This window comes from Ixodes scapularis, unplaced genomic scaffold (assembly GCF_016920785.2).
Source record: "Ixodes scapularis isolate PalLabHiFi unplaced genomic scaffold, ASM1692078v2 PGA_scaffold1__304_contigs__length_218370807, whole genome shotgun sequence".
NCBI classification, from domain to species: domain Eukaryota; kingdom Metazoa; phylum Arthropoda; class Arachnida; order Ixodida; family Ixodidae; genus Ixodes; species Ixodes scapularis.
The window spans coordinates 35,983,675-36,010,659 of NW_024609846.1; the positions used below are offsets into that span (position 1 = coordinate 35,983,675).

The 26,985-nt window shown below is 44.9% G+C and overlaps 1 protein-coding gene across 1 annotated transcript in view; it reads right to left on the bottom strand.

The window, feature by feature from the left end:
- The window catches only part of LOC8026669 (cytochrome P450 3A41), a 45,822-nt gene that overhangs the window by 5,327 nt on the left and 13,510 nt on the right, over positions 1-26,985 (bottom strand). Inside the window, exons 6-10 of the mRNA XM_042290140.1 lie at positions 24,424-24,512; positions 23,731-23,876; positions 17,890-18,005; positions 13,268-13,432; positions 5,065-5,153 (exon numbers count right to left, since the gene is read on the bottom strand). Coding sequence (XP_042146074.1) covers positions 5,065-5,153; positions 13,268-13,432; positions 17,890-18,005; positions 23,731-23,876; positions 24,424-24,512 — 605 coding nt within the window. The remainder of the gene's footprint in view (positions 1-5,064; positions 5,154-13,267; positions 13,433-17,889; positions 18,006-23,730; positions 23,877-24,423; positions 24,513-26,985) is intronic.

Consider the following 26,985-nt stretch of genomic DNA (forward strand, 5'->3'; position numbering starts at 1 on the left):
GGTCATGTCCAGCAACAGCGACTGTAATGTTGTAGGTCGGAGCATATTCCGTGTGTCCACTTGCTTCACATTTGCTGCCGTGGACTCTTCGTGACTATCTCAAGCCGAGGGCTTCGAGGACACAGATTTCTCAGCTGCTTTCTCCGATAGTAGCTGCTCATGTTCACTTTTGTGGGGCCGCTGCACGCGGCGTTCCCAAGTTGGAACCATGGTCTACAGAAAGAGCCTGCCGGCGGTTTCCGATTTCGCACACTTACAGGTTGGAGACGATGTCATATATGAAGAATCTCCTAACAGGATTTTCTCGGTCGCGCCTCATTGCACATATGATTTCGTTCCAGAGCCAGAGGGCGTCACACATGACGAAGTGAAGGCCGCCTCTTCGACAGACAACTGAACAGGGGCAACAGTTCGCCACAGCGGTCATAGCACAACCAGCGCAAATGAAGAACTGAGAAGGAGTTGAAGCAGCCTTCCAAGGGCCGAAACAGCCGAACCGCCGAGCCGAGGGCCCAGGGATTTCCCTAGACCCCCCCCTAGGGGGGGTTAGGACCCCCCCTCGTTTTTCCGAAGGCACCCCCTTAATTCACAACGACTCCTATATTCGCAATGCCCTCCCCCCCCCCCCCCCCCCCATTTAACCCCCCAAAAATTTAGACACCCCCCCTGATTTCAATTCCTGGGGAAACCCCTGCGAGGGCCTCGCAGAAAAGCAAGTAAGAAAGAACACTGGCACAGAATTTCACGCTTAGGTGGACTGCAGCGGACGCTAGCAGCTCGCCTAGTATATCCAGGGCTAAAAGCCTATATTCCCGGTTGAGCAGCGACGCGCGGATCATGAAGTCTCTTTGCACGATTAGAGCGCTGAATTCTGAGGATGGCTCGTAGGATTGGCCGCGGTTCATCTTAGGTTAAAGCTGAGCATAAGCAACGAGCGTCGTCGCGAAGCCTGGCAGTTCGACGATGGAGCCATAAAGTGCCCGGTCGCAGATTTGAAGCGCGAGGATCTGGTTGCACAGAGCATCAAAGAGAATTTCTCGGTGAACCTGGATGTCAGTGCACAGCTTTTGCAGCGGCGAGGACTCGAAATACACTTTCGGGTCCTCGCGTCTCGCCGCAGCGTCTCGCGGCAGTGGCGAGACGCTGCGTCTCAGCGTCCTGCCGCAGCGGGGCGCCCGTCACGTTGTCACTTGGCTCTCCTCTCATCTGTTGTCTGCTCTCCATCCTTTTTGCATTTCGGCGGCCACTTCTCGTAGTGATCTGCCTAGCTTTGTCAGTATATAGGAGGCTATGGTCTGAGTGTCTAAATGGGGCGGCGGCAACTCGCGAGGCGCGTTTACCATCCGCCGTTCGTTTAGAAACAAAACAAAGAACGAGAACGCACGCGGAGGGTGCGTTTCTGTCTTTATATATGTTAAATTGTTCATTCCCTCGTATGTTGTGTTTCTTCTGCGAATGTAAAGAGGAGGCGGGGTGCATCTTCAAGTAGCAACATGCTGCTCTTTTTTTTCCTGACTTCCCCTCTGAGATGGAGAGGAAATAAAATGTATCGTTTGAAAGCAATTCTCAGAAGAGTTGTGCGTCTTTATGTTTGCGTTTCTGTTGGCGAAACGTTTCGTTCCTTGCTGTTTCTGCTATACCAGAGATCGAAGCTGTTCTGGCTATTTCTGCAGCTGTAGCTGCTGATTGAATCCCTCCTCCCCTTCCTAGTGTTAGACATTCCTTTCGGGGAGATTACTATATCCGATGAGTTATTTTTAAAGCAGATTAGATGCGCTACTGTGTGGCGACTAGTGCAGGTCCTAAAATATCCATCGGCCTTTGTATAGCTTTCTTATCTTATCAATTGTACAATGATATTAAGGCGTTTAAAGTAAATTGCACACAACTCTACAAAATTGAAGACAAGAAGACAAGAAAAAAAATCGACAAAGAGAGGTATAGACAACACTAGGCATGCTTTCTATACCTCTCTTTGCCTTTTTTTTTTTTTTTGCTGTTTAGTTTTAGATGAAAAACTAGCAAAAGCCCAACTCACCGTTTTGCCCCCAAACAGGCTCATTATTTGGTCACTTTCCCTGACCTACGAATTGGGTTTACTCTAGTGATAAATGTTCTTTGATGCATTATTTCCAGTCCCCAAGGAAAGGTATGGAAGAATGTGGGCATTTGCTAAATACTTAAGGTCAGAAATCCCGGAGAATTTATAGTTACTGTGTTATTTATTTCTTTTGGCGTTCTCGAGACGAATTTTATATAGTATGAAGACGACCGTTATGTGAAAACCTGAAAATGGAACGTTAAAGAGCTTTCCGCTGCACTGTCGAAAAAAAAACTGCATAACGTTTCGCTAACTGGATCATGGAACAGGAAATCTAACTCGATTTCCTGCTGAAAACGTGAAGTCGAGTTTGCGGACCATTGTTTGCAAACTGGATTTCAGATTTCCGGCAAGAAATCCAGTTAGATTTCTTGCTCGCGAAAATAACGTGGTTCTTTTTTCAGTTTACCGTTTACGATTTCGGTTCAGTTCAATACCCTGAACAGAACTTAAAACTACTGGATATTATTTTGTTACGTTTAAACTATGAGGGACGTAATCGCAAATTAAACTTTCGCAATAGCCCCACGCGGCCCTTGCTGCCCGCTGAGCGCAGGCGAGGAAGGAAAAAGAAAAAAAACTAACAGTGACCTTGACAATAGCGTTTCGACTCCTTTGACGATGTCACGACGTCGTTAGGATGGCGTCACAACGCCTAACGATGACGTCACGACACTTTTGGCAGAGAAGGGTGGCAGGAAGATTCCCGCATGAACCGCGGCAATCGCTTCACTTTTTTTCCCGTTATAAATATTATTTATTTTTACTTCTGTTCAATTTAACAGCAATACTTGAATATATAAAGCGAAACTCTAAGAAAGGCAGTTCTCAATTCAGGTTTCTATGCGGTTTCCAGCTTTTATTTAAGAACAATAAGTAAGGGTTTCTTTTAAAAAGTGTACACACACACAGGGAAAGAGGAAAAAAATAAAAGACGGTCACAAATCTCAGTATTGCGAAATTAGAGCGCAACTCTTGAGGTATTTTGACTTTGCGATATACCCTGCTAAACAGAGAGAGAAATATATGCATATGTACAAATATAGATCACTCTCCTCACATAATGGTTCTGCAATCTCCTCCTCTTCCGTGTCCTCTTCCTCCTTCTCCTCTATACCCTCCCCCCTCCCCCTTGCGTACCCTTTCCTCCCCCCCCCCCTATTCCACAGCTTCAACCGCTAAATTTAGCTGGAAAACTGAGGCCACGTGACCTCCAACACCAATTCAGTTCCCCCTTCAAATTTAGAGGGGAAAATGACCTCACCTGACTTCATCTATCATGTCAGCTATGAACAAATTCAGTCTCCGCTTGTTTAGCGGGAAGATTGACGTCACTTGACGTCAGCGCCAATTCAGTTCCCCGGAAAATTTTACGGAGAAAGTGTGACGTCCCATAATGCAACGCGCGCGGTCACGCCGACGGCGACGCTGACACCGCTGAACGCGGAAACGGGCGCCTAAGAGCTGCACTTTAAAAAAGGCGTGATATAGAGCTAGCGAAATGGTTTTGTTGCGGTTATTTGACTCTCGAATCTAATCCCTTTGTAAACATAACGTTTGCTCCCCCAATGTTTTTCTTGCTGTCGGATTAGCATGTTTATCATTTTTTCCGGGCTACAGTACGCACCCGGTGCATAGTCCGCATGCCGTGCATAGTCCGCACTTGGTGCTTAGTAGACACAAAAATATTCTAATACACTGCACACTTTCACAAATTCCTGCTTTTTTAGCTCTCAAAGAAGCTTGTATTATACATAAATCATCATTAATACACTCTTTCATTCACCAAATCCATCACGGCTCGTCATAACGAACGATCTTGAAAAACAAAATTCCTGCATAATCCTAACGCATAGATAGTTCGCAAAGCTTAAATTTTTAACTTTTAAACGTATAGAGTCCGTGAATTATAGCCCGGAAAATACGGTAAAATGAATTCATGAGAGTATTGGAGCACTAAATTACCACCTGCAGTTAGGCACTTTCAGCTGATAAAGATAATCAACAGCGAAATGTTAATGAGTGTTCCTCTGTGACGCAGTTCTGGCACAAACAAATTACGTGTGCCAAACGAGACGTCTGGTTTTATTTCTTTTTCTACAACTGTCAAAATATTTTCCTCCTTTTCCCAGTCTCGGATTAAATTCATCATGATGAATTATGTGTTCCATTATAATCGACACATTTTTTTTTTTGTTGAAGGGTTGATCATTGTAAGATTGTCACCCCTTACCGATTTATTTAAAAAGGTAATTAGCAGAATTTTGTTAATGAGCCATCATATTTTCCAGGATATTCCTTCATTTAATATTCGCCTAGCCAAATACACAAGCCATACAAGCGGAGATTTGGGCCAGTTGGTTCATTGCAAGCAAAAAAGCGCCGAAAATATACAGGGACACAGACGAAGGGAAACAGGACAAGGCGCCTTGTCCTGTTTCCCTTCGTCTGTGTCCCTGTATTTTTTCGGCGCTTTTTTGCTTGCCATACAAGCGCTGGTCATAGAACAGCTACCGCCTTCTTTGAATCAAAATAACCTGCAAAAATTATAAATTAAAATAGAAACGTGATGCACAAAAAAAATTCCTACAAAACGTATTGTTCGGGTTTGCCCTGGTGAGGTGTTCAAAATTATCAATTCTTTGGGCGTTGACTCAATGAAAAATAAACACGTATAAATATTATTTTGAGGGGTCACCTCAGAAACCAACAATGCATTCTTTGCAAGACATTGTTCATTCCAACAAAGGAAGCGCGGGAAGAACCTCTCATTTGCGCCGGAATCGCCAACGGTATTTAAGTTAGAGGTGCCTTTCGTCGTATTAAAACTCCGAGATATTTCAGATATCTTGGCTGGGATTCGAACCCGCCACCTGAGACTCCACAAGCCGCCTGTTCCTCAAGCAAATTCCTTTATTGTTCTTAATTTTACAGTTTATGCATCTCAAAAGAGGCAGACTTACAGTGAGTCGGGTGTGTGCAGGCGCAAAGACTCGTTGATGACAGCTTCCAGATATGTCATGTCCTTGAGAGATTCGTAGGTGACACCATTCTGGAAAAAAAGGACGGTGCATTCTTGAACATTTACGTATCCTTTATGTAATGCACGTTCTACATAATTGTAACCACGCAAAAATTATTCTTTATTCACACGATCTCTCCATTTTCGCAATCACGAGGCCCCACGCAGAACAATATTACTTCTGTAAATGATTTCATAATCTAGCTATCCAAATATCCAAGAATCTATAAATAACGAATTATGCCTCTTTCTAGATAAATATACACATGGCTTTGAGAAGCGCTCTGTTGAAAATAACTGGAATCTATTCAAAAGAAAGGTTGCGTCACTTATGAGTGTTCATGTGCCCCTTCGAAGCATATCTCTATCACCCCAGTCACCATGGTACAGTACGACTTTAAAGAGGTTGTCAAATAAAAAGAAAAGGCTATTTCGTTCTGCTAAAATGTCGAACGATGATCAACGCTGGGCAGTATATCATCTTGCTGCCGCGGAGTACAAAAAAGCAGTGGAGGAGGCGAAAGCCACTTTTTTCAACAGTACACTACCATTCATGCTAATTAATAATCCCAGGCAATTTTGGAAAGTTATTAGCCCCAGTCACAGTCAGGACGTAACGCTCAGGGATAATGACGGAGTTGAAGTTCAAGGTGATTTGTGCCCTTTTGTATTGAATGATGAGTTTGCTAAATCCTTTTCACTACCTATTACCTCTGACCATCCGGTTCTCCCAGTTTGTGAGTATCTGCAAATGAATCCAGTCATTGTTGATTGCGAGGGTTATGCGAATATTATTGAAACCCTAAAAATATCAACTTCAGCAGGCATCGATAATATTAATACTAAGTTTTTGAAAAATACTAAAATGTATTCAAGCATCATCTTATCAAAACTGTTTACCCAATCACTTGAACAACAGATACTACCTAGAGACTGGAAAGTGGGGAGGGTGATTCCTCTCCACAAAGGCGGCGATAAACAAAATCCTTCGAATTTCCGTCCTATCTCCTTAACAAGCATCCCATGCAAAATACTTGAGCACGTAATATATTCCAATCTTATTAACTTTCTAGACTCGAACTCTTTTTTTCACCCAGCACAGCATGGTTTTCGAAAATTCTATTCATGCGAAACACAACTCCCAACTTTTACCCATGACCTTCACGTCGTTCTCGACCGGGGTTCCAGGACAGATTGCATATTCCTTGACTTCTCCAAAGCCTTCGATAAAGTACCCCATGTACTCCTTCTCCATAAACTTCGTAACTTAAACATAGATAACAACATACTCAATTGGATAGAATCGTTTTTAACAAATCGTTTTCAATTTGTTTGCGCCAACGGAACTAACTCATCATTATCAAGTGTTAACTCTGGTGTTCCTCAAGGTTCTGTGCTCGGTCCACTACTATTTCTTATTTATATTAACGATCTTCCTATGCATGTTTCCTCTTCCATCAGCTTGTACGCTGACGACTGTGTCATTTATAAGGAAATTATTAACGACTCTGACATTTCTGTTCTTCAAACTGATATAAACAACTTCACACAATGGTGCTCAGAATGGCATATGGAACTCAACACATCTAAATGTAGATCTATGAGAGTGTCCAGGCATAATAACACTTGCCCATCCTACAACATCATTAACTTCCCCCTACTTTCTGTTACTTCCTATAAATATCTTGGTGTGCATCTAACCAATGACCTTTCCTGGAATTTACATGTTGAATATGTCACTAACAGCGCTAATCGCTTACTAGGTTACCTCAAAAGAAACCTTTCGCTTACTCCTGTTTCATTAAAGCTTCTAATCTATAAGACTTTAGTCCGTACTAAACTGGAATATGCAGCCTCTATCTGGGACCCCGGTATCACCCTTTCATCCGCTGTTGAGTCCATACAAAATCGTTCCGCTCGTTTCATTCTCTCGAACTATCATCGCACATCCAGCGTCACATCTATGAAAGCATCCCTTTCCTTGCCTAACCTCTCTCTTCGCAGGAAAATATCCCGGCTTTGTCTTTTTCAGAAGATTTTTCACTCTAATCCAACACTTCGTCAAACATTATTCTTAGAACCATCTTACATTTCGCTACGAACTAATCACCATCTAAAAGTGGGCGTCCCCCAGTGTAACACCTCATCTTTCAATGCCTCCTTTCTCCCTCAGACCTCAATAGATTGGAATCGCCTTCCTGCACCCATAGTCTCGATAACTGATGCTACTGATTTTAAAATTGCCATTACTAAGTTTTTTTATGTTCAATAACTTTTGTTTTGTCTTGCCTTATCTATCGTTATACTCATATGTTTCCGTTAAAAAAAAAAAAACCCACTCCTTTCTGTAATGCCTTCGGGCCCTGAGAGAACAATAAATGAAATGAAATGAAATGAAATACAAATATAGCTTTGTTAAAGTTTGCTTCGAAGAAGCAAGTGTAATGAAAAATGTACAGGCAATACAGATAGTATTAACACTCAGCAAGATAATATGCATTGCACTACTCCTGCTTTTTTTTCTGAGAAACGGGACTCTTGTGAATACTGAAGTAACTGACAACTATTCGCGGGGATTTTACTCAAAAATCAAAAACAATTATTGCCCGTGACATGTATACTGTGTGTGCGGAGGTAAACAAAAACAAATCCGAACTTCTGGAGGGAGTATGTTACTTCGGGTTGGCTAATGTTTTTGATTGTTTTCGACCACCCTCACGGAGTTGCCATACTTTGAAAGTCTCACCGCCGTTGTCTAACTGCGGTACCTCCTGAAATTTACTTATTATTGAAGGACATCACTTCCTGTTCTCTTGGGTGAAAAGAAAGAGGGCTTGTTCCCCAAGGAAATGGCAAATCTGCCGAAGGTATCGTGGGCGCATCTTAAGAACTGCCGATTCCTCCAGCCTGGTCCGTATACCTGAGAATAACTTAAAACCTAGAAATTCCGAAAGGCGTTCAACTATTTCGTGAACGGCAAGGCATCGGCGGTAGGTCGCCTACCTCCACCAGGCGCCGAAGTTACGCGCCCAGCTTCCCCGTAAGGGTCGCCGAGCCGGATTTTGGTTTTAGCGAACAATCTCCTGAAAGGATTTATTAAGGCGAAAGTCTTAAATGTCTCATCGCTCAGTCGACCTTCGAAGTCCTTGACCGAAAACACGTCGGCGACACGAAAAATACCAAAACGAAAGGTACCAATGCGCGCGTTCAGTCCGCTCTCCTTTACTCCGACTCCGACGCTCCGAGTTTCATACTCCGAACGCAGCGACTTAACGGCGCATGGCGTACAGGAGCGCGACACACCGAAATTGTCGACAAGCCGCTCGAGCTTCTTCCGACCGCAAGGTCATGACGAACCCGACATCACTTGGATACGGGTGGCAGAAGCCGAACTCGTTTCGGAGATAAATTAATTAAGGCCACTGTGGGGCGCCAGGGTGTAAAGTAAAAGAGGCGGCGACGTTATGAAGTTTCTGCGAGCGTTTTAATATTCATGAAAGGTTTGAAGACTCGTTTCGAGCACATATGTTGGAAGTTACCTGGGCCAAAATATTTATTCATTATGCATGCTGCTCATATTTAAAGTAAAGACAACATTCCTGAACTTGCTTGTTGACGCAGGAAGCCCTCAAACTTGCCAGATATTTTGTGGTTACGTCTTGCGGCGCGCGAGGCGGAAGTCGTCGATGTGCCACGCCGATACCGTCACACCGACGTTCAATAGACAGCACTTCAAGTCGTTTTCAGGCGAGATGCATGACCAAACATTTCCCGCTACGCTCACTGGTGATTTGGCTTTCGAATCGAAGTATACTTATTCGCTTGGCTAAGCATTATAAAAGGGGCAGCGGTTCGAATGGCTCCCCGCCTCGACAACTTCTATGTGGCTGTGCACGCTATCGGCACGCTACCGTTTGATAGATTTTTTTTTCTTTTTTCAGGCGAGATGCACGAACAAACCAAATCAAATTGTTTTGTCCTGCCCGATTAAGCACTAACCAGCTAAAAAGTGGCAGCGGTCCGGCTACGCCATTCGTCACGACGGTTTCACACCAGCTCAGCCATTTTGTTTGTTTACTTGACGTCACGTAGCGCGAAGAAGTCCCTCGCGCTCCGAGAAATACTTGGCGCACGAAGAGCGCGCTCGAGTGTTTTAAGCGGCACTCCTGTCCGTTTAGGAGCCATGGCACCATCATGACTTCCGAGATCCCAAAGCGCGCGAACGCTTCTCAGGCCGTCCCATTCGTGCGGAAAGGGTGTAATCGAAAAAAAAGAGGAGGCAGCGTCTCTCCGCTGGGAGGCGCTCTCAACTCAGTCATCGACAGGATGGCGCGAGGGAGAAGACTCCAAGAAAAAGTCTTGTTACGTCGTGTTACTGCAACTTCTACTTACAGATGTGTGTGTATTGTGGTAGGACGGCGAACGGATGCTTTAGGGAAGTAGATAGACAAGCTGTGATGCTTATGTAGTTTGAGATATTCATCTGGACATGTGGCGGCTAGCGCTACAAGCGCGCTTTTTGGTATATTTGACTGCAAGTTGTAGCGCGTACAAAACTCCAGAAAAAAATTAGCTCCATACATAAACAATTTAGATATCCCTAGACGAAAACAACTACTGTGCTTTTTAGTCTGAGCACGAGGTTTGATAGTATATGGTACAGTTCGTGCTGCCCTTTCTTTTAGTATTTTTAATATTTCTCACGCAATTTTTCCGGGTCATAGTGTGGTGTTGGCTTCAACTAGAAGTATGTACCTTTAAGCCGTGGTCACAATGTTTATACATTTTAAAGGTGGGGAGTTATCTTGTAAACGTCTCGGTTACTTGGCGCCGAGGAGCATGCCGCGCCTGAGGCATCTGTACCGTCGGCGGCCGCAACCTCAGCAGTAGCGAAATGTGGCGGCCCACGCCAGTACACAGCAAACGAACTAAGGGAGAAGACGAACGACGTTCATACTTTTGCATTCACAACTCATAACAAGTGTTTAAGTGCCCTGGGAATGTTTTTAATATTTTTTTTATTATTTATTACGCAATTTATGAGGGTCAAACTGCGGTGTTTAGTTCTACTAGAAGCAGCTTTAAGCCGGGGTCACACTGATTATGCATCAAACAAAAGACAGTCGGCTGATGTCAGTCACCACGATATTCGTGGTTCGAATGCCGCGTGCCAGGTGTCCCCTTGAATTCGTTGCCCCGCGGCATTCGAAGCAGAGATCTGGTGGTGATTCGCGTTCGAATCTGTTTGCAGACTGTTTTTGTATGATGTATAAGCAGTATGACCCCGGTTTTACGGAAACCATTATGGCGCTAAGATAGAACCACCGTGATGCGACTTTGCCTATTTTTTTTTTCAATAAACTTCGTGATAATTGTAGGTACTAAATAAAAAAAATAGTGCGTTATCTTCTAAACGTCTAGTTTTTGGCGCATTTAGCACAAAACACTGCATCCTCTTATGCACCTTGTTATCTAAGTTAATTCATATGCAGACAGACAATGGGATCTCAAGAAAAATAACTCTGACCTATCTATAAATTCCATCCTTTTCCGTCTTCCAACCTGCTTTATTTACATATTCCAAGCCTTGAATTTTTAGATTAGACGCGAAGAATTTTACGATGCATAGGCTTCAAGCAGTGGTGCGCCACACTGGCTGTCATAGTCATGCCCACGTTCTCCAGAAATGGCCGTACAGACTTCTCCATTACAATCCGCACGTTGTTTGACGAAGATTGTTGAGACTGTTAAAAGGGTATTCACTTGGGCTAGTTGGTTGTACATTTCAGGATTAAAAGCGCTAAAAAACGAGGACCAGTAAAAGAAGACACACACACAGTAGAGAGCACTTGCAACTGAGGTTTAATGTGAATGAAACCAAAGAAGAAACATCTATGCCTTGTCACCAACCATCCACGTCATGTAAAAGCATTGTTCAATAATCTACATATAATCTTTCTAGCTTGGGCTAACAAAGGACTGGAGATACACCACCTCCGAATCGTACAATGCTATCGATGGGGCGCTGATGCACGTGTCGCTGTCGCACTTCCTTATGAAAAACGCCTCCGAAATTTCCCTTGTCATTTTGTTACGATTCCTGCTCAGGATAACAGTTTCCTGAAGCTTTGGTCCACAATCGCATTGGTTGCAATGCATCGCAAGATTACCCGAGGGCGAGGATCATACTGCCAGTGCGTGTTGCCTTAGTCTGTCGTTGATGCACCTTCCGGTTTGTCCTATGTAAACCCTCCCACACGTTAAAGGTATTCTATACCCCTTCCTTGCACTCCGCATATTTAGTTCCATGCTTCTCCTTACATATACCCACCCTCAAATCTCCCCTTTCTATTCTTGCACACAGTTTACCCAATTTCTGAGGCGCTGAGGGTAGTACCGGTACTCCATGTTTTTCGCCCGCTTTCTTCAGACTATGGCTAAATTTGTGCACATATGGTATCACGGTCGGTCTCACATTCCGCCTGACCTTTCCACTACCCCTTCCCCCTCCCCGAAGCTTTCGTAGCAATCCTTCTCCCACATGTTTAATAAGCGTAAGAGGGTACCCTCCATCTTCTAGTTTCTTTACTTGTTTATCAAAGCCGTCCACCATTTTGTGTGAGCACGACTTAGTCAGCGAGGCTCCTAAGCACGTAGTGGCAACACCTCTCTTAATAATTTTAGAGTGGTTTTAGTCGTAGGGTAACACCGCTTTCCTTGCTCTGGGGGAGTACATCCAACATACATGGGAAGGCATAAATATCAGTTTCAGGTCCAAAAATTGTAAAATGCGCTGTACAGGATCTTCTGTAGTGAAACTCATACCGGCGGCGCAGCTCTTAGAAACATCCAACGTTTTTGAAATAAACTCTGCTCTTTTACTTTCTTCCCCCGAGTGGAACAGTACCAGGTAGTTGTCTACATACCTAAATATGCGGATGATATTACTATATAGTTTCGCTTCAATATCTCTGTCGCATTTGGCCAAAAATAAATCACTCAGCACTGGGGCCACGTTCGTCCCAATACATATACCTTCCTTCTGTATGAATTTCGAACCTTCAAACACAACATAGGTGGACTCCAGGTCCACCTATGGTGTGTCACATCTTCAAACTTCCATGGAGGAAGTTTCTTAGAGACGTTGAGCTTTTACATGGAGTCCACCTATGCTGCGTTTGAAGGTTCGAAATTCAGGCGGATTCTTATTGAACATTTTCTGCGCCAATTTCTGAACTATAGCCACTGGCACTTTAAGAAGCGGAGGCCGTGGTTTATTATGGTTCCGCTTGCTGCTTCGTGAATCGTCATTGGGCTTTCTTATTGGCTAACGCCGCAATAATTATGGCCTCCAAACAGCAGGGCGAGCAAGTGTTCCAAAGTGCGTATTTTGTGCAATGGAACGAAAAGGGGAGCACGCCATTGAAAAGGCGACGTAGGGAACGTGCGATGACGAGGCAGCCAAGCGCGCACCGCCACTGGTTGAGGTCGAAAGGGAACAAAAGCACGTGGGCTCGTATCGGGGGTAAACAAGCGCACGAGGTGCCCCAATAAAAAGGAGACGAACTTGCAGGTTGTGTAGTCAAAAGCTCGACACTTGCCACGCCCCAGTTCAGTGGATGCGAGATATAGAAATTAAAAGTAAGTGATATAGCTGTTCTCAGTGATGTTTCCGAATTTTTTTAGAGAACGCAACGTGCGCTGCACGACAAGCTTCACGCGAACAGGAGATCGAATTTTCTTACTTTCGAGGTTTACAGCGAGATTGCGTTAAGAAATCGCCAAGGATTAATCCTTAGGTTTCAGCACCACAGAGCACTTTCAACCAGACGACTAGTTTTGATGATGCCCTGAGAATTGACAAAGAAGAACAAAAACAAAGCATCAATCTGTTATTCGAACATCCGGTGTCACTCCGTTTACATGGTGGACAAACTTTTTTCCTGATGTCTTAAATTAATGGTTGTCCTAATGTAATTACAAACGCCCCTTTCCCAGGGGACCTGGGGGCTTTACTATAGCTTTGGTTGCTTCTAGACGGAAGAATTCAGTATTCCTTTCTTTTTATTTTGAATGTAATCATCGTTCCCATACTCTTTCTGCCATTCGGACTAGTATATCCTTTATGCTAGTTGTGAATTTACCTGTTTTACAGCATTGTCGATCTCTTCGATAACCTTTTCTTGACACTCCGGGTGTAAGGCGAGGGAGTAGGCCGCCCACGTCAACGTTATCGTGACGGTGTCACTGCCGGCAATGAAGAAGAGCATGCATTGCGCAGCGATGTCTTCTATTTCTGATTCTAGAAGAAAAATATTGGGAGAATAAGTTCACAGGCATTACAAGCATCTGCTAACGGTGTGTTAATCGTCTGAATTTGCATAATGAACGAGTGTTCTTTGGCACTCCCGTGCTCTCGAGGCTTTACAACTTGTGAAATTTGAAACAACCGGAGATAGACGGCGCGAAATGTTGAGGGTATGTCGAATATTAGATCGTGGAAAACAATTATAATAAACCATTACAATTTTCCAGCTTTTCTCACTTTCCTCGGCCAGACTAGTTCTGGGGTTTGGACGAACATGAAACATCAAAAGAGACACTGACTTAAAAATTGGCGACCCGAAGGAGAGATTTCCAAGCCGTTGGTGATTCCTCCCTTTTCGGATCTGTGGCGCATTGACACCGTGAACTCTTACAGCTAGGTAAGCAATTTTTATACATTGAGCGGCGCATCCTGTATGATGTTCTTCGTATATGGCTTGAAACAATGTGCGACCCAGCTACTTCAAATGTGAGGGGCTACTGCTGGGGACGTTTGGGGTGACGTTTAATCGCCCATCACAGAGCACACTGTTTCTTTGAAGTCTTTCACCAAGAAATTGATAAGCTTGTCATTTCTACTTACTTTTTTTTCTTCTAACTGTCTTTAAGGCGCCTAGGGACTACATCAACTTGTAAATGCACCAATAGAGTTTTCAAACTGAAATGGGACGCGTCGACTACCGAGGGAGACGCAGCGCGGTCGCTCACTGAGAAGTAACGACGAACTGTGATATCAGCTTCTTTTCTTAAAGGCCGACGACCAAACTCGAGATTCTGCAAGGCAGAAAATCCCCCTCGCATTGGGGGACGAGGAAAGAGGCAATGGCACCATCCAGTAGCTGCAGTGCTAATTATCCGAGACCGCCGTAATATGGCCACGCCCGCTAAGCCTGAAGTATTGAACAGGAGTGCAAAGTGGGGGTTCGGCGTGGACACGTGCTGAAAGGTATTGGACACGACCACCGTGTAAGCTTTGAAAGTGGTCTCCTCTATAAATGACACGCTTCGCGCAAGAGTCGATGCTTAAACACAGTGACCGCCAAAGATTGCTTCATGTGGGTTTGTAAATGGAGGGCATGCCGTAAAATTAAACGAACAGGCACGTGGAAATAACCCTCCCTATGAGCTCGCGTAATGCGCGGGAGCTTAAAGTATTAATTTCTAAAGTCGTTAAACGTATTTTGATATTATACGGTGTTGCCCTACTCTGATTCAAATGTGAATGGTGACACCGGGAACACACCTTCTGCCAAATTAGCACGGTTGGTTGCGCGTTTCCCTCGCACTCCCATGGACGGGTTTAATACAGCCAGGAATATGTAATTTCGTAGCACGTCAGTGATTTATTTCGTGCCTCCGGGCGGGGCCTTTGGTATCAGTCGATTGTTGCTTCGTTGTTCCAGTTTACTGAATGGAAAGCGCCGAATAAACAAGGACCAAGAAGGGGACAGAGACGAAGCGCACTCACAACTGAAGGTTTATTGAAAACAACATTGACTATTAATACCGTCTATCAGGGTGTTGGCTCATAAAGAAAAACTCTCTATCAGTTAAGTGCAGTGACGGCGCACTAATACACAGACTCACCCCTTGCTCTCTTATGCGGAATGCCTCGTGTATTTCTCGCGCTGTTTTGTTTTCGTATCTGCCCAGAACTGTTGTTTTTTCCAATTCCGGGCTACATGGGCACCTATCACAATGCACCGCAAGATTGCCCGACGGGGACTGTTTGACTGACCAGGCATGTTCTCTGGCCCTTTCATTTATGCAACGCCCCGTTTGGCCGACATACGATTTCCCGCAACTCAATGGTATGTTATACACCACTGACGTTGCACACTCCACATATTGATTAGCGTGTTTCCTTTGACACACCTTACCCTCTCCCTTTTTGTTGTTTATTTTTGAACACAAGTGAGACAGCTTATGCGGCGCTGAAAACACCACTGGCACTTCAAAATGAGCCGCCACTTTTTTTAGATTATGCGAAAGGTTATGAATATAAGGAATCACCGCCGGTCTTGTTAGTTGTCTGGAAGGAATATGATCGTCATCTTTTCTTTTCATCTTGGAAACAAGGTTATCCGCTACTTCCACCAAGAAGCGATCGGGGTACCCTCCTCGTTTTAGACGATTCACCTGCGTGAGGAAGCTTTCATCCGCGACATGGTGGCATGATTTTGCAAGGGAGGCTCTCATTAGGCACGATGCTGTTCCCCTTTTAACGAGTTTGGATTGCGCAGAATTGAAGGGCAGAACCCCTTTCTTAGTTCGCGGCTCATATTTCCAACAAACATGGTCACCTTCGAAGTTGAGGCTCAAATCCAAAAACTGAAGCCTTCCCCTCGTCATAGTTTCATGGGTGAACGTCAATCCGTGTGAATTCAAGTTAAAACAATCCAACACAGCGCTGATTAAGTCCATGGTAACAGTAACGGACTTAGGGGCAAGCACCAAGAAATCATCGACATACCGACAGATTGTGAACTTCCCCATTTTTTCAATATCATTGCATATTCTCTTATCACATCCAGCCAAAAATATATCGCAAAGCACTGGCGCAACACGGGAACCGATACATATGCCTCGCTTTTGAACATAAACGCCATCCCCAAAGGACACAAAGGTTGAGGTAAGATAGCATTCTAGTAACTCTAAAAAAGATTCCACACTTACTCCGCTCGAATTTCTAAAGCATATTTCATCGTTTTCTTCAATGCAGTTTTTTACCGCTGGGAACAGCTTATCATGCGGGATGGAATAGAAAAGGTCCTCCACGTCAATAGAAAAACCTCCACCGTAGGACTGGTCGCCCTTCGCCAAAAATTCTATGACAGCTTCCGAGTTCCGCACCAGGAATGGGTCCCTCAATTCAAGGCCGGCCAACTTAGAAATTCGGCCGTCCCCGAGGTTCACGTAACCCTCAGGGTTACGTGAACCTCGGGGACGGGTTCACGTAACCCTGAGGGGGGTCACGTGACCTCAAAGTGGTCACGTGACCTCGGGGTGGTCACGTGACCTGGGGGGTCACGTGACTTGGGGGAGTCACGTGACCGGGGGAGTCACGTGACCTGGGGAGTCACGTGACCTGTTGCATGCAACCTGTTGCATTTCCTCTGAGTTGCTGCATCTCAGGCTGCATGCAACCTGTTGCATCTCCTTTGAGTTGCTGCATCTCAGGTTGCATGCAACCTGTTACATCTTTTCTGAGTTGCTGCATCTCAGGCTGCATGCAACCTGTTGCATCTCCTCTGAGTTGCTGCATCTCAGGTTGCATTCAACCTGTTGCATCTCCTCTGAGTTGCATGCAACGCGCGGTTACGCCGACGCCGACGGCGACGCCGACGGCGACGGCGACGGCGACGGCGACGCCGCTCAGGCTGGAAACGGGCCCCTAAGAGCTGCGCTCTAAAACATTTTCCATAGATACGTTGAAGTCCAGCAGTTGCTAGTCAACTTCAGTTATAATTTACACAAAGCCCGCAGCCTGTCTGTACTTGTAAAACAAAGGTATGCGCCGAGAAACTGAGAGAGAGAGGAGGAGGAGGAAACGAGTGCGCGCGGTGACGAGAGAATGCCGGCCTCTGATTGGAACGATTAGTGGGTAGACCTAAAGCTAGCTGTCTTTGTGTCCACAACAGACGTCGAACGCGTTCAAATGCGAGAGGCAAACGCCAGACGCCGTCTTTCCGTGTTTCATCGCGTATGACGAGTGCAGTGGAGAGAAAGGCCGCTAGCTTTAGGTCTACCCCCTAATCGTTCCAATCAGAGCTCGGCATTCTGACGTCCCCTCTCGTCTTCTCCTCTCCCTCATTTTTGCATTCGGATAGTCGCTACCAGCTTAATTACTCACAGCCCAGGGTGTGGTCCGAGCACGCAGGTCCCGAGAATTTTATAATCGTCCCTCGGCCAACTAGGCTTCGCGATTCGCCGATGAAAACGGCAAAGAACAAATCACAAAGCTTGAAACGCGAACACAGCAAGCCACACCGCACGTTTCTTAAACTGTTAGTCATAATAACAAGGCCTGGTACCGACATTGCGAGTGATATTTTGCTTTCCTTTAGCGTTTATTAAAGCCTCGCCAGTAATCTATAGCTGGATTCCCCGGCGCTACGAACGTCTGTTTCTATTTCTCGCCGTTCCGAGGTGGCTGAAATGCGTGACAATAACCGCTCATTCACACTGGAAGCAGATCCGCGTTCGCAAAGCGGTTGCGAACGCGGTTGTATAAAGATCCAGTACAATTACACGGGCACTTAATGTCATCGAGTGCGCGTGCAATTGTACTGGATTTTTATACAACCGCGTTCGCAACCGCTTTACAAACGCGGATCCGCTTCCAGTGTGAATGAGCGGTAACAGTGCGGACGTTTTACCGCGGACTTATTATATGGACTCTATAGATAATTGATGCACACAACACGCGAATTAAAGTTACCTCTTTCGAAGCGCACCGCTGATGCGCCATATGTCTCGTAAATTGTTTGACGTATTCGGTGCCCTTCTTGCTCGGAAACTCCAACGGAAGTAATTTGAAGACTCTCGACATGGTGACTGCGTGTGAAGATGAAAAAGTATTGCACGACTGAATTTCTCGCTAAATTGTTTTTATTTGTCAACTGAATAATAAACGTAGAGTGTTGCTTATCATCTTTACGCTTCTTGTATTGTGCGCTAGCCCACTCGGTGGCAGAGTGAGCTAGCTCACATCAGCTCGGAGCACATAGAGCGAAAGCTCGCGCTGCAGATCCCAGGATCCTGGGCTGGTGTTCACTCAGTTCATCCCAAGATACTTCATTCCAGGACATTTCATCCCAGACACTTTATACCAAAGATGTTTGATCACATTTAGATTACACGCCAGGATATTTCATACTTTGGAGTGGCTCTGTCACACTTCATCCCCGGATACGTCATCCCAGGAATGTGCATCCCGGGCACTCCATACCAAAGTCATTTCATCCCAAGATGTTTCATCCCAAGACATTCTATGCCAGTGGCATGAAATACCCAGGCATTTCATACCAGAATAATTTGGGGCACCGCACGAGTTGCTGAGCTCGAGCAAGAAGAAATCTTAGACTATTTTTTTGCGCACTATCGAAGTCGTCGTTTTCATGTAAAATAGGTCGCATTCCACCGACTGCAGCACTTATTAACGTCATTTTGGGGTTTGCATAAAAGTGCCCACAGACAACTCAGTACTGGACTTCAGCAAAAGCCGGCCCATTCCACTTAGATCCTTTCTTTTCTTTTGTATTCTCCCCAACTAATTCATTCACTTATTTCGATCCCTATTTGCAGTGATGCTGTAATGGTCAGATTTACTTCTTGTAAAAGTTGTATACCGCAACAAACCGCAATATTGGGGTTTGGTGTCCCTTGAAAACCGGCCGAACAGTATTCGTTCTAACACAATATTCACCAGAAATATGAAAATTTAAAACGTTTATTTTACTTCAACCTACCCATAAGAGCAAAACCTTAACGCACCTTCAAAGGCCGAAATTCGGGATAATACGATCTTCAGAACACTCAATTCTGGCTAATACAGTCTTCAGAGCACACGATTCGGGCTAATACACTCAAAAATCGCAGAGTACTAGCAGCAGCACGCATAGAGAAAGCTGGCTGTGTCTCTGTTGTTATAGTCATCCAGGATCCGGTATAAACGCTTGTTGGATTGCTTTGCTCGTACTCCTTCTTCGTTTATAGCGATGTCTCATGACTCACATCCAGCTGGACGGCCATCGCGTTCACACGGACTTGGTCGGAGAGGAGCTCATCCAACAAATTGAATACTGTAGGATGGGATGCACCGATAGAATTTTGAAATACCCGGTGCCAGCTTTCAACGCTACTGTTGGTTCTTCGAAGGCTGACCTCTGTCACGCGCTTGCAATTCCACATGGATATTGGGAACCTTGGGTCCTTGCGGGGTCGACCGACCCAGATAGTCTCAAAGTAGTCTAGGAAGTCTTAGTACTGTTCCGTGCATCCAAACAAGTCCAGCAGCTGTCTTGTGAGCATGCGATATTTGTTGCAGACGTCGAAAATATCGCAGAAGCACAGTGCGATGAATTTCTTTACGATGAGGTGGTAGCTGGAGTCATCAATGAATCGCGTGTGCATTCCGAGCTCTTCAATTCGGCGCCAGATGCATTGCGCGAAATAGAATACGCATCCATGCACCTCGACGTCGGGATTCCCGAAAAGCATTTTCTTCGGCCTTTTCAAAGTCCATCACTACTATGTGCCCCTGCCGTGGGCTTGAAGTGACATCGCCAATAGCCTCAAGAAGCATGCGCGTTACTCTTTTATACGTCGCTTCGTGCTCGTTGCGCGACCCTGAGGCGCAAGCAGACCGGAAAACGACCTGCGACAGCAATGAAGAGTTAAGTGTCAAGAAATAACAAATAGAAGAAAATGAGGAGTGGACACACACTCAAAAAAGTAGACATTTTTGTTTTGCTTTTCGTATATTTGACCCCGCTAAGGCAAAACGTCGAGGTTTTATTTTTTTTTTTTTGTGTTGTCAGTCCGACACCTAATGCTCTCGCGAACACTGTCTGTAAGCGAACATTGATAAGCAGAGAACAGTACAGAAAACGAACTAGGAGTTGGGTGACTTCTCAAAATGCCAACAAAGTGTCCCCCAACCTTGAGTGCTTTTCTGAAGGCAACCTATTTGAAGAACATGCGACCACTGCCGTGGCTATTATATGGGCTCTCTTTGTTATCCATTCACTCATATCCGTGTCCCAAGTTCGTTTATAGTGAACTCCCCGTATAGGAAATATAGATTGTATAGTATAACGATGCGTCTAAGGTGCGCCGCAGGATGTGATATTCAGCGATGTCACTATTGGCGAAGCGCTCTGACCCGTTTGTCACCCCCACACCTCGGTGTTTACCCAACGCAAGGCCTCTGCACATGCCCACAGGCCTTGTGAGCATGTTCGTGTCATCGTTTTTAATAGAGCGCGGGGCATAGCGTAATGAAAAAATACCAAAAATTAGTGAAGTGACGTTAAGTGCCGGATCTCCCCCGAGAGCAGTCGTCAGAGGATGCAAACTTGACCCACCTGGGCTTTTGTGCTGAGCTGGGCAGGGTGCATGCTGCATTGTTCATGCAGGCCGGAGTGGTAACAAAAGAGCCCCTCCTCCCCCTCACCGGAGAACACAAACTCCAGCCGAACGCTGACGCCGCGTTCGGTTAAGTCAGCCGAGCGCTGAGCCATTGTGTTTGTTGTCCCCATCCATCTAGTTCTAAAGTTAACCGCTTGGGGCGCCACGGTCTGACCTCCCCAATAGCTAAAGCGGCCTCTATCTTGTTGTCCCAGAAATGTTTTGTTACATCTATCAGTGATATTGCCACGTGCGTTGCCCAGCGAGCGCGTGGCCGAATGGTTACCGCGCTTGGCTCTCGCGCGGAGGCTCTCGCGCGGAGTCTCCGGGTTCGATACCAGAAAGCAGACTTGTCTTTTATTTATTTATTCAACTTGACATTCTGGTAAGTTCGAGAATTTCGTCGTCTGATCGAGTTTCGAATGTTCTACGCGCCGCAGTTTCTACGCCGAATGTTCCAGAAACACACGCGGGTACAAAAGGTGCTCCGGGTGGCGGTCCGGAGTCAGTCTCGCCCCAGCGGTCGATCCTGCTGTTTCGCCGACATCGACGCCTGCGACGCTAGCCTTTGACTCTTTTATATTGGAAACAAGTTCGCCCCATTAAAGGTTTAGTTTCTTCAGTTATTCGCCGCGTCATCATTCATCATTCGTGACAATATTTCGCTCTTTGTAGTCGGACTGCATAAAATAGCCCTACGATACTTTTTTTTCCGTTTTGTGTTGTTGCGTGCTAATAAACCATTCTGGTAACCCAGATTTGCGTATCTGCATAAATGTCATTGTCATTGACGTCGAAACAAATTAAGCAATGCGGAAGTATCTTCAAAAGTAACACAAATACATTTCTAAGTATCTGTACCACACTCAAGGAGTCAAGATACTTTGCAGTGAAACTAACCTGAGTAGTATTTTAAATACTTTATGACGCAGGTATTAGTAACTTAACTTAAATACTTTTATCGAGTATTTTGTCCAACACTGGTGACAATATAAGAAAGACGAAGTGCATATACCGGCTGTGCGCGTGAGCTACCGACTTTATAACTTATTCTTCTAGGCAGAAGACATTGTGGTATAAAATATCCAGGTATGAAATGTCCTTTGTATGAAACATCTTGGGAGGAGACATCTGGGGATAGAACGTTTGTGGGATAAAGTGTCATGGATGAAAAGTCCTGGGATGAAATGACCTGGGATGAAGTGAGTGGCCCTTGAATCGGCTGAACCGTATGGACTATTCTGGCATCAAATGTCGTGGTATAAATTGTACATGGGATTAACTGTTTTGGGGTGAAACATCCTGGAATGAAATTACTTTGGTATGATGTGTCTGTGGTGAACTGTCCTTGGATGAAGTGACTTGGGATGAAGTGTGGTAGAGCCCCAGAGTTCAATACCCACACCTGCCCGTTTCGATCTAAATGAGTCTCGTACCGGCGTGCGGTCGTGTACCACTACTGCGTGGTTCACGTTAAAGACCCCAGGCTAGCGGTTGTTCCGCACTGGCTAAATTGCTCATCTACAGCTGAGACACCAAACGCCCACTGAGACAGACTGACTTGCGGCTGTATAAACATACACACAACAATTTGCTTGTATTGTACCTTGTCCTTTGACGTTCTTACCGGCTAATTCTTAAATCTCATAGGTTGCTGACTGATAATAATCTGCTCACGACTCGCCACGCTCCCCCCCCCCCCCCCCCTCCACGTTCGCAATATTTCAATAATCTTTGGCGCAGTCTTCTCCACGTTACTTACAAAACGTTATGGATTGCAACTACTCTCGGTTAAAAAGTATTCAATTAGATTACCTCGGTTACTCGAGAACAGAAGTATTGGCCATTGCTCGAAAAGTACCCTTTACTTTTCCAAATTACTTCGCGTTTTCATAACTACAGATTTTTCCGTCGGTTCGGAGACGTGTCTTTTGTACTGTTTATTATTGGATTAGAATCACCGAATTCCAAACCACACAAGTTCATATCCACCAATTTTGGTAAACCATCCTCCTGTTGGAGAGTTAAAGGGACCGTAAGACGATTTTGAAATCGAATGTCATCCATTGCACGTCGTAAAACATGTGAAAAGAAAACCAAAACACAAAAATAGAGAGCCAACCCATTTTTTTCTCCATAGAACTTTAAAAGAAAAGCGGACTCTTTTCAAAAGCTCTCTGCTTTTGCACTGCGATGCATCCCCACTACCAAAGTACGTCAGCCACATCCACGTCACCTATTGGATAAAGCTCTATACCAACTAGCCCACCAATTCATTTTATAACAAATCGATTTCTTGTAATCAGTACCGTACGAGTCTGCTGTTGAAATACCGCCTGATAGGAGCGCTCGATGTGAAAGTCGGTAGTATTCCTTCAACTCCGGCGTGCAGATTATAGATATTTTTATTTCCCGGCCGGTAAAGAGAGAAGTGCCTGGAAGCGTTTCATTGTCAAATAAAAACCTCCCACTTAACAACATATTTTATACTAAGATTTGTTTTGTTGTTGTTGTTGAGTGCCCACGTTGATTTTTTGCCTCGCTTTGCTGGGCTTCTGAACATCGATTTATTGCCTTCAGAACGTTTACTAAGAAATTAGAGTGTAAATGCTTCAATTCCTAGCCATCTCTTTTTATATGCCCTCTCATCGCGTAAAATTACGTAATTTTAAATTTATTATTTTCTACTTTCCTAGATCCACCTACAGCATGCTCGATAAAATTTTTCCTCGCGTACATTTTTAGCTTTTAGAATATGAAGATATCCCTTAGACACCTAGAACGTACGCGTGGGACCCAACTCCGCCTCTTCAGGTAATAGAGACAAGCTGCGATAATGGGGAGCCGGTTATTCTAAACAGCGCATCGGTTCCACATTAGTGCAGAAACATTTAAAGAAAAACGCAGGTAACTATAAACGTTATAATAACAATAGATATTTATGCAGTCCCTTCGGCACTTAAAGGGGTCTAGAAGCCACTTTTTCAACACAGTTGTTTACTTTTATTTTCTTCGTGAGCGGACAATATGTTTAAATTAAAAGAGGCTCTTGAAGCAGTACATGATAATCGGGTACTCAGCTCGTCCATCTGTCATTTTATATTATTATTGATGATAGTTGGCCGGCATGTATAAGACAAATAAAACTCACACAACAAGATCATCTTCCATCCACCCAAGTTTCCGAAAAATCCCTTGCAGCATTTTACCAAAGGATGGTCGAGATTTTCGTGGGTGTTCAAGTCTAGAGAGTAGACCAGGGCTGCCGTTGTATCCATGGCGAATGACTCGAACATCCTGCAAGGGAAATATATCAGGTTATTTTAGAAGAAGACATCGCGAACCATTTATCCAGATCACGTAAATATTCCCTTTTTCAACTTGTCACACAATTATGATTACGTTGAAGTACATGCGTACTTGTTCTGTAGATTATCAGGCATTATAAATGGTTGTTTCACGGTATGTTCACCGCAGTGTAAGAGTTGTTGTGTCGCGCATTGCAGTTATCGACACACCAAAAAGAAAGTATAAAACATAGCAACGCGTTCATTACAAGTTTTTTGGCGCCATCTGGTTATGGAGAACTCGTGTATGTTTAATGATACTTCTTATATCCCCTCGGAAAATAGTTATTGCTTTGTGCTCACACTTTATTGGATGCAGAGTTTTATATTAAACAATGTTCAACAAGAACTGGGCGAGCAGCGGCTAGCTTCTCCTAGACAAAGCAAAACTTGAAGGTACCAGTCCATAAAGGGTCTCGTCCAGTCAAAATGATAAACATCTAATTTATATATTTCAATAATGTATCGTGCCATATCACACCGGGGCAGCGACTTACCCGGAAAGTTCGACAGCACCTTTCTTTTCTCCTTCCAGCAGCAGTCGTTTGCAGAATTCGTCGGACGTAGCGATAATTTTTGGAATCATCTACGGAAACATAGGGGAGCATTTGACTTTAAAAAAAAATGCTTTAAATACAATAAAACCTATGTATATCGATTGAACCGACCATATACTATGCTCAGTTTGACTTTAATCACTACAGTAGCCGACGGTGGGAGAGGACCGATGTGGGGTAAAGGGAACGTTACTAGAACCACTCAGATGGGAAACTGCCATAGAGCCTGCTCTCAAAAAGTGGCACCGATCCGTACTCGAGAACCGAGCTAATGGCGATTGCAACACCGCCGTCTCTCCCGCCGCGGCCACTCGACGAACTGCACGTGGCTTCTATTTTGGCTTCAGTCGGCCATTTTGGCGCCGGAACAGATACGGTGGAGGGGTTTCAGGGGTGCCACCCCCGTCTACGAAGCGGCCGCACCGCGAATCGCTACCGAATTTAGGATGCGCCTAGGTGGGGACGCGCTACCTGAAATCACCACTGAGACATGGCTATATAAAATCAATATTAATTGTGCCGCATAACCTTCCAAGCTAAAGATTTTAGGAAACATCACGCGCCCTTCCTTTTGTACTAAACTCCAGTAAAAGTTACTACAAAAAGAGTTTTTTTTTTCTTTTTACGAAAAAAACATGCTTTCTTAAAGCTCGAGGGGACCACAGTAAAGACAAAAGATTAAGAGTGTCGCTGTTGTCGTATTTAGCTCGGTCTCGGTAGACGCCAGCGACCCGGCCAGCTTTCAACGGTGAGTTTCCCATCTGAGTGTTTTAGTTAGGGTGGCTAAAGGGCATCGTCACGGCAATCGCTATTTTTGTGCGTCTGCAGTCACCGGCTAAATCATGGAGGGAGGAAGATTCTGAAGGTGACATGACGTCATCAGCGATGAAGCCACAAGTGTGAGGGACACGCCCCCCAACGATGACCACAGCTGTTTTGGTCACCCTCGAATGCTTCCGAGCATGACCAAAAACAGCTGTGGTTTTGTTCATCGTTGGGGGCGTGACCTTTTACCCTTCTGGCTTCACCTCTGGCGGCGCCATGTCACCACCCGGAAGCTTCCTACCTCCATGGGTGAAACCAAACACGTGCAGTGAAGGCGCTGTTATCCTGCGCTTTTTGCTGTGCGTAATATGAGAGTAAATGCACGAAAACGGCCAAGCACCGTGACGATGGGGTTTTATTTTCCTGTATCAGACTGTATGCAATAAGCAGTCATAGATATTGCTCGGTACATTGCATCGCAATGGTATACCTTTCAACACACGTGATATTAACGAGGTGACTATTATTTCGACGAGGCCATTATTTTGACGACTGTAACGGCCATTCTTGAAGATGTGAAAATATTTTTTTTTATCTTAGTAATTCTGATTCCCCTTTCCCGTCAAAATATCTGCCGCACTATTTTGAAATCTCCCGTGAAACTTACCAACACAAACAAGGCGGGAAAGTTTGGAGTTTCGGACTGGAATGGTATTCGAAAGTGGCGACCAAACCATTATCGGCCTGCTTGCTGTCGGCGTCGCGCATTTTTCGGGCAACAAAGGCCGTACTATCGACTGCAGCTTTTATTACCATATAACCGAAAATACTTCAAAATAAAACTCGCGTAACATTTACGTGGTGTGCTAAACGTCACCGAATCCGTGATTTATTGCTCGTCATTGATACTAGACAAACGTCGAGCTGAATATCTTAAAAAATCGAGTCATAAAATTTGTAGTCGATTGCACAGGTTTTGGTCCCCGAAAGGGGGAGTAAAACCACGACGCAGCTTTGCTCGGTGCGTCCAAAGCTTTTTTTTGTCGTTTGTATCGATCAAAAAACATCAACGAGCCAATGTTTATATTTTCAGCAATACATTCAACGTCTCGATCGCTGCGTTGCCGCCGCAGACACGTCAACACAAAGAAGAAAAGAACAATTCAATCTAAACGACAAATTCACAAACCAGTTGCAAAGTTCTCCACCATACGAAGACGCGCTCACACGGTATCGGAGGTGTGCATCTACAAATATTATTCAAAACCTTCAGTGGTATACGTAATTTACGCACTTAAATTTAATACGTGAAGACAAAAGATAAAGATGTCCAACTCGGCTTTGTTGTGGGCACAACATTCCACGTGAAGGATCATCAACACCCTTGCCTTTGATCGCATGTTAGCGCGGACGGCGTGCTTCAAGCAGAAAGTGGCTGCTTGCGCTGCAAAGCGCGCGCTCGCGCAGCGCTCAGCAGTGCGACGCAACGGAGTATCGAACCTGGCTCAACTTTCCAAAGCGTTGCGTTGCGGTAGACCAATTACATGCCGAGAAAAAGATAGGAGTGTCACGTACTCGCCCTCGGCCATCAACGTCAGCGACGCGCATCGGGTTCCTCTTTCGGAGACCTTTCTTTTGCTTGTTTTTTCAAGCGTTCAGGACACGAAACAGCAAGTCTGTCCACGGCTGTTACAGTTCAAGTTGGTCAGAAGTCATGGAAGCCTGCAGCGGGATGGC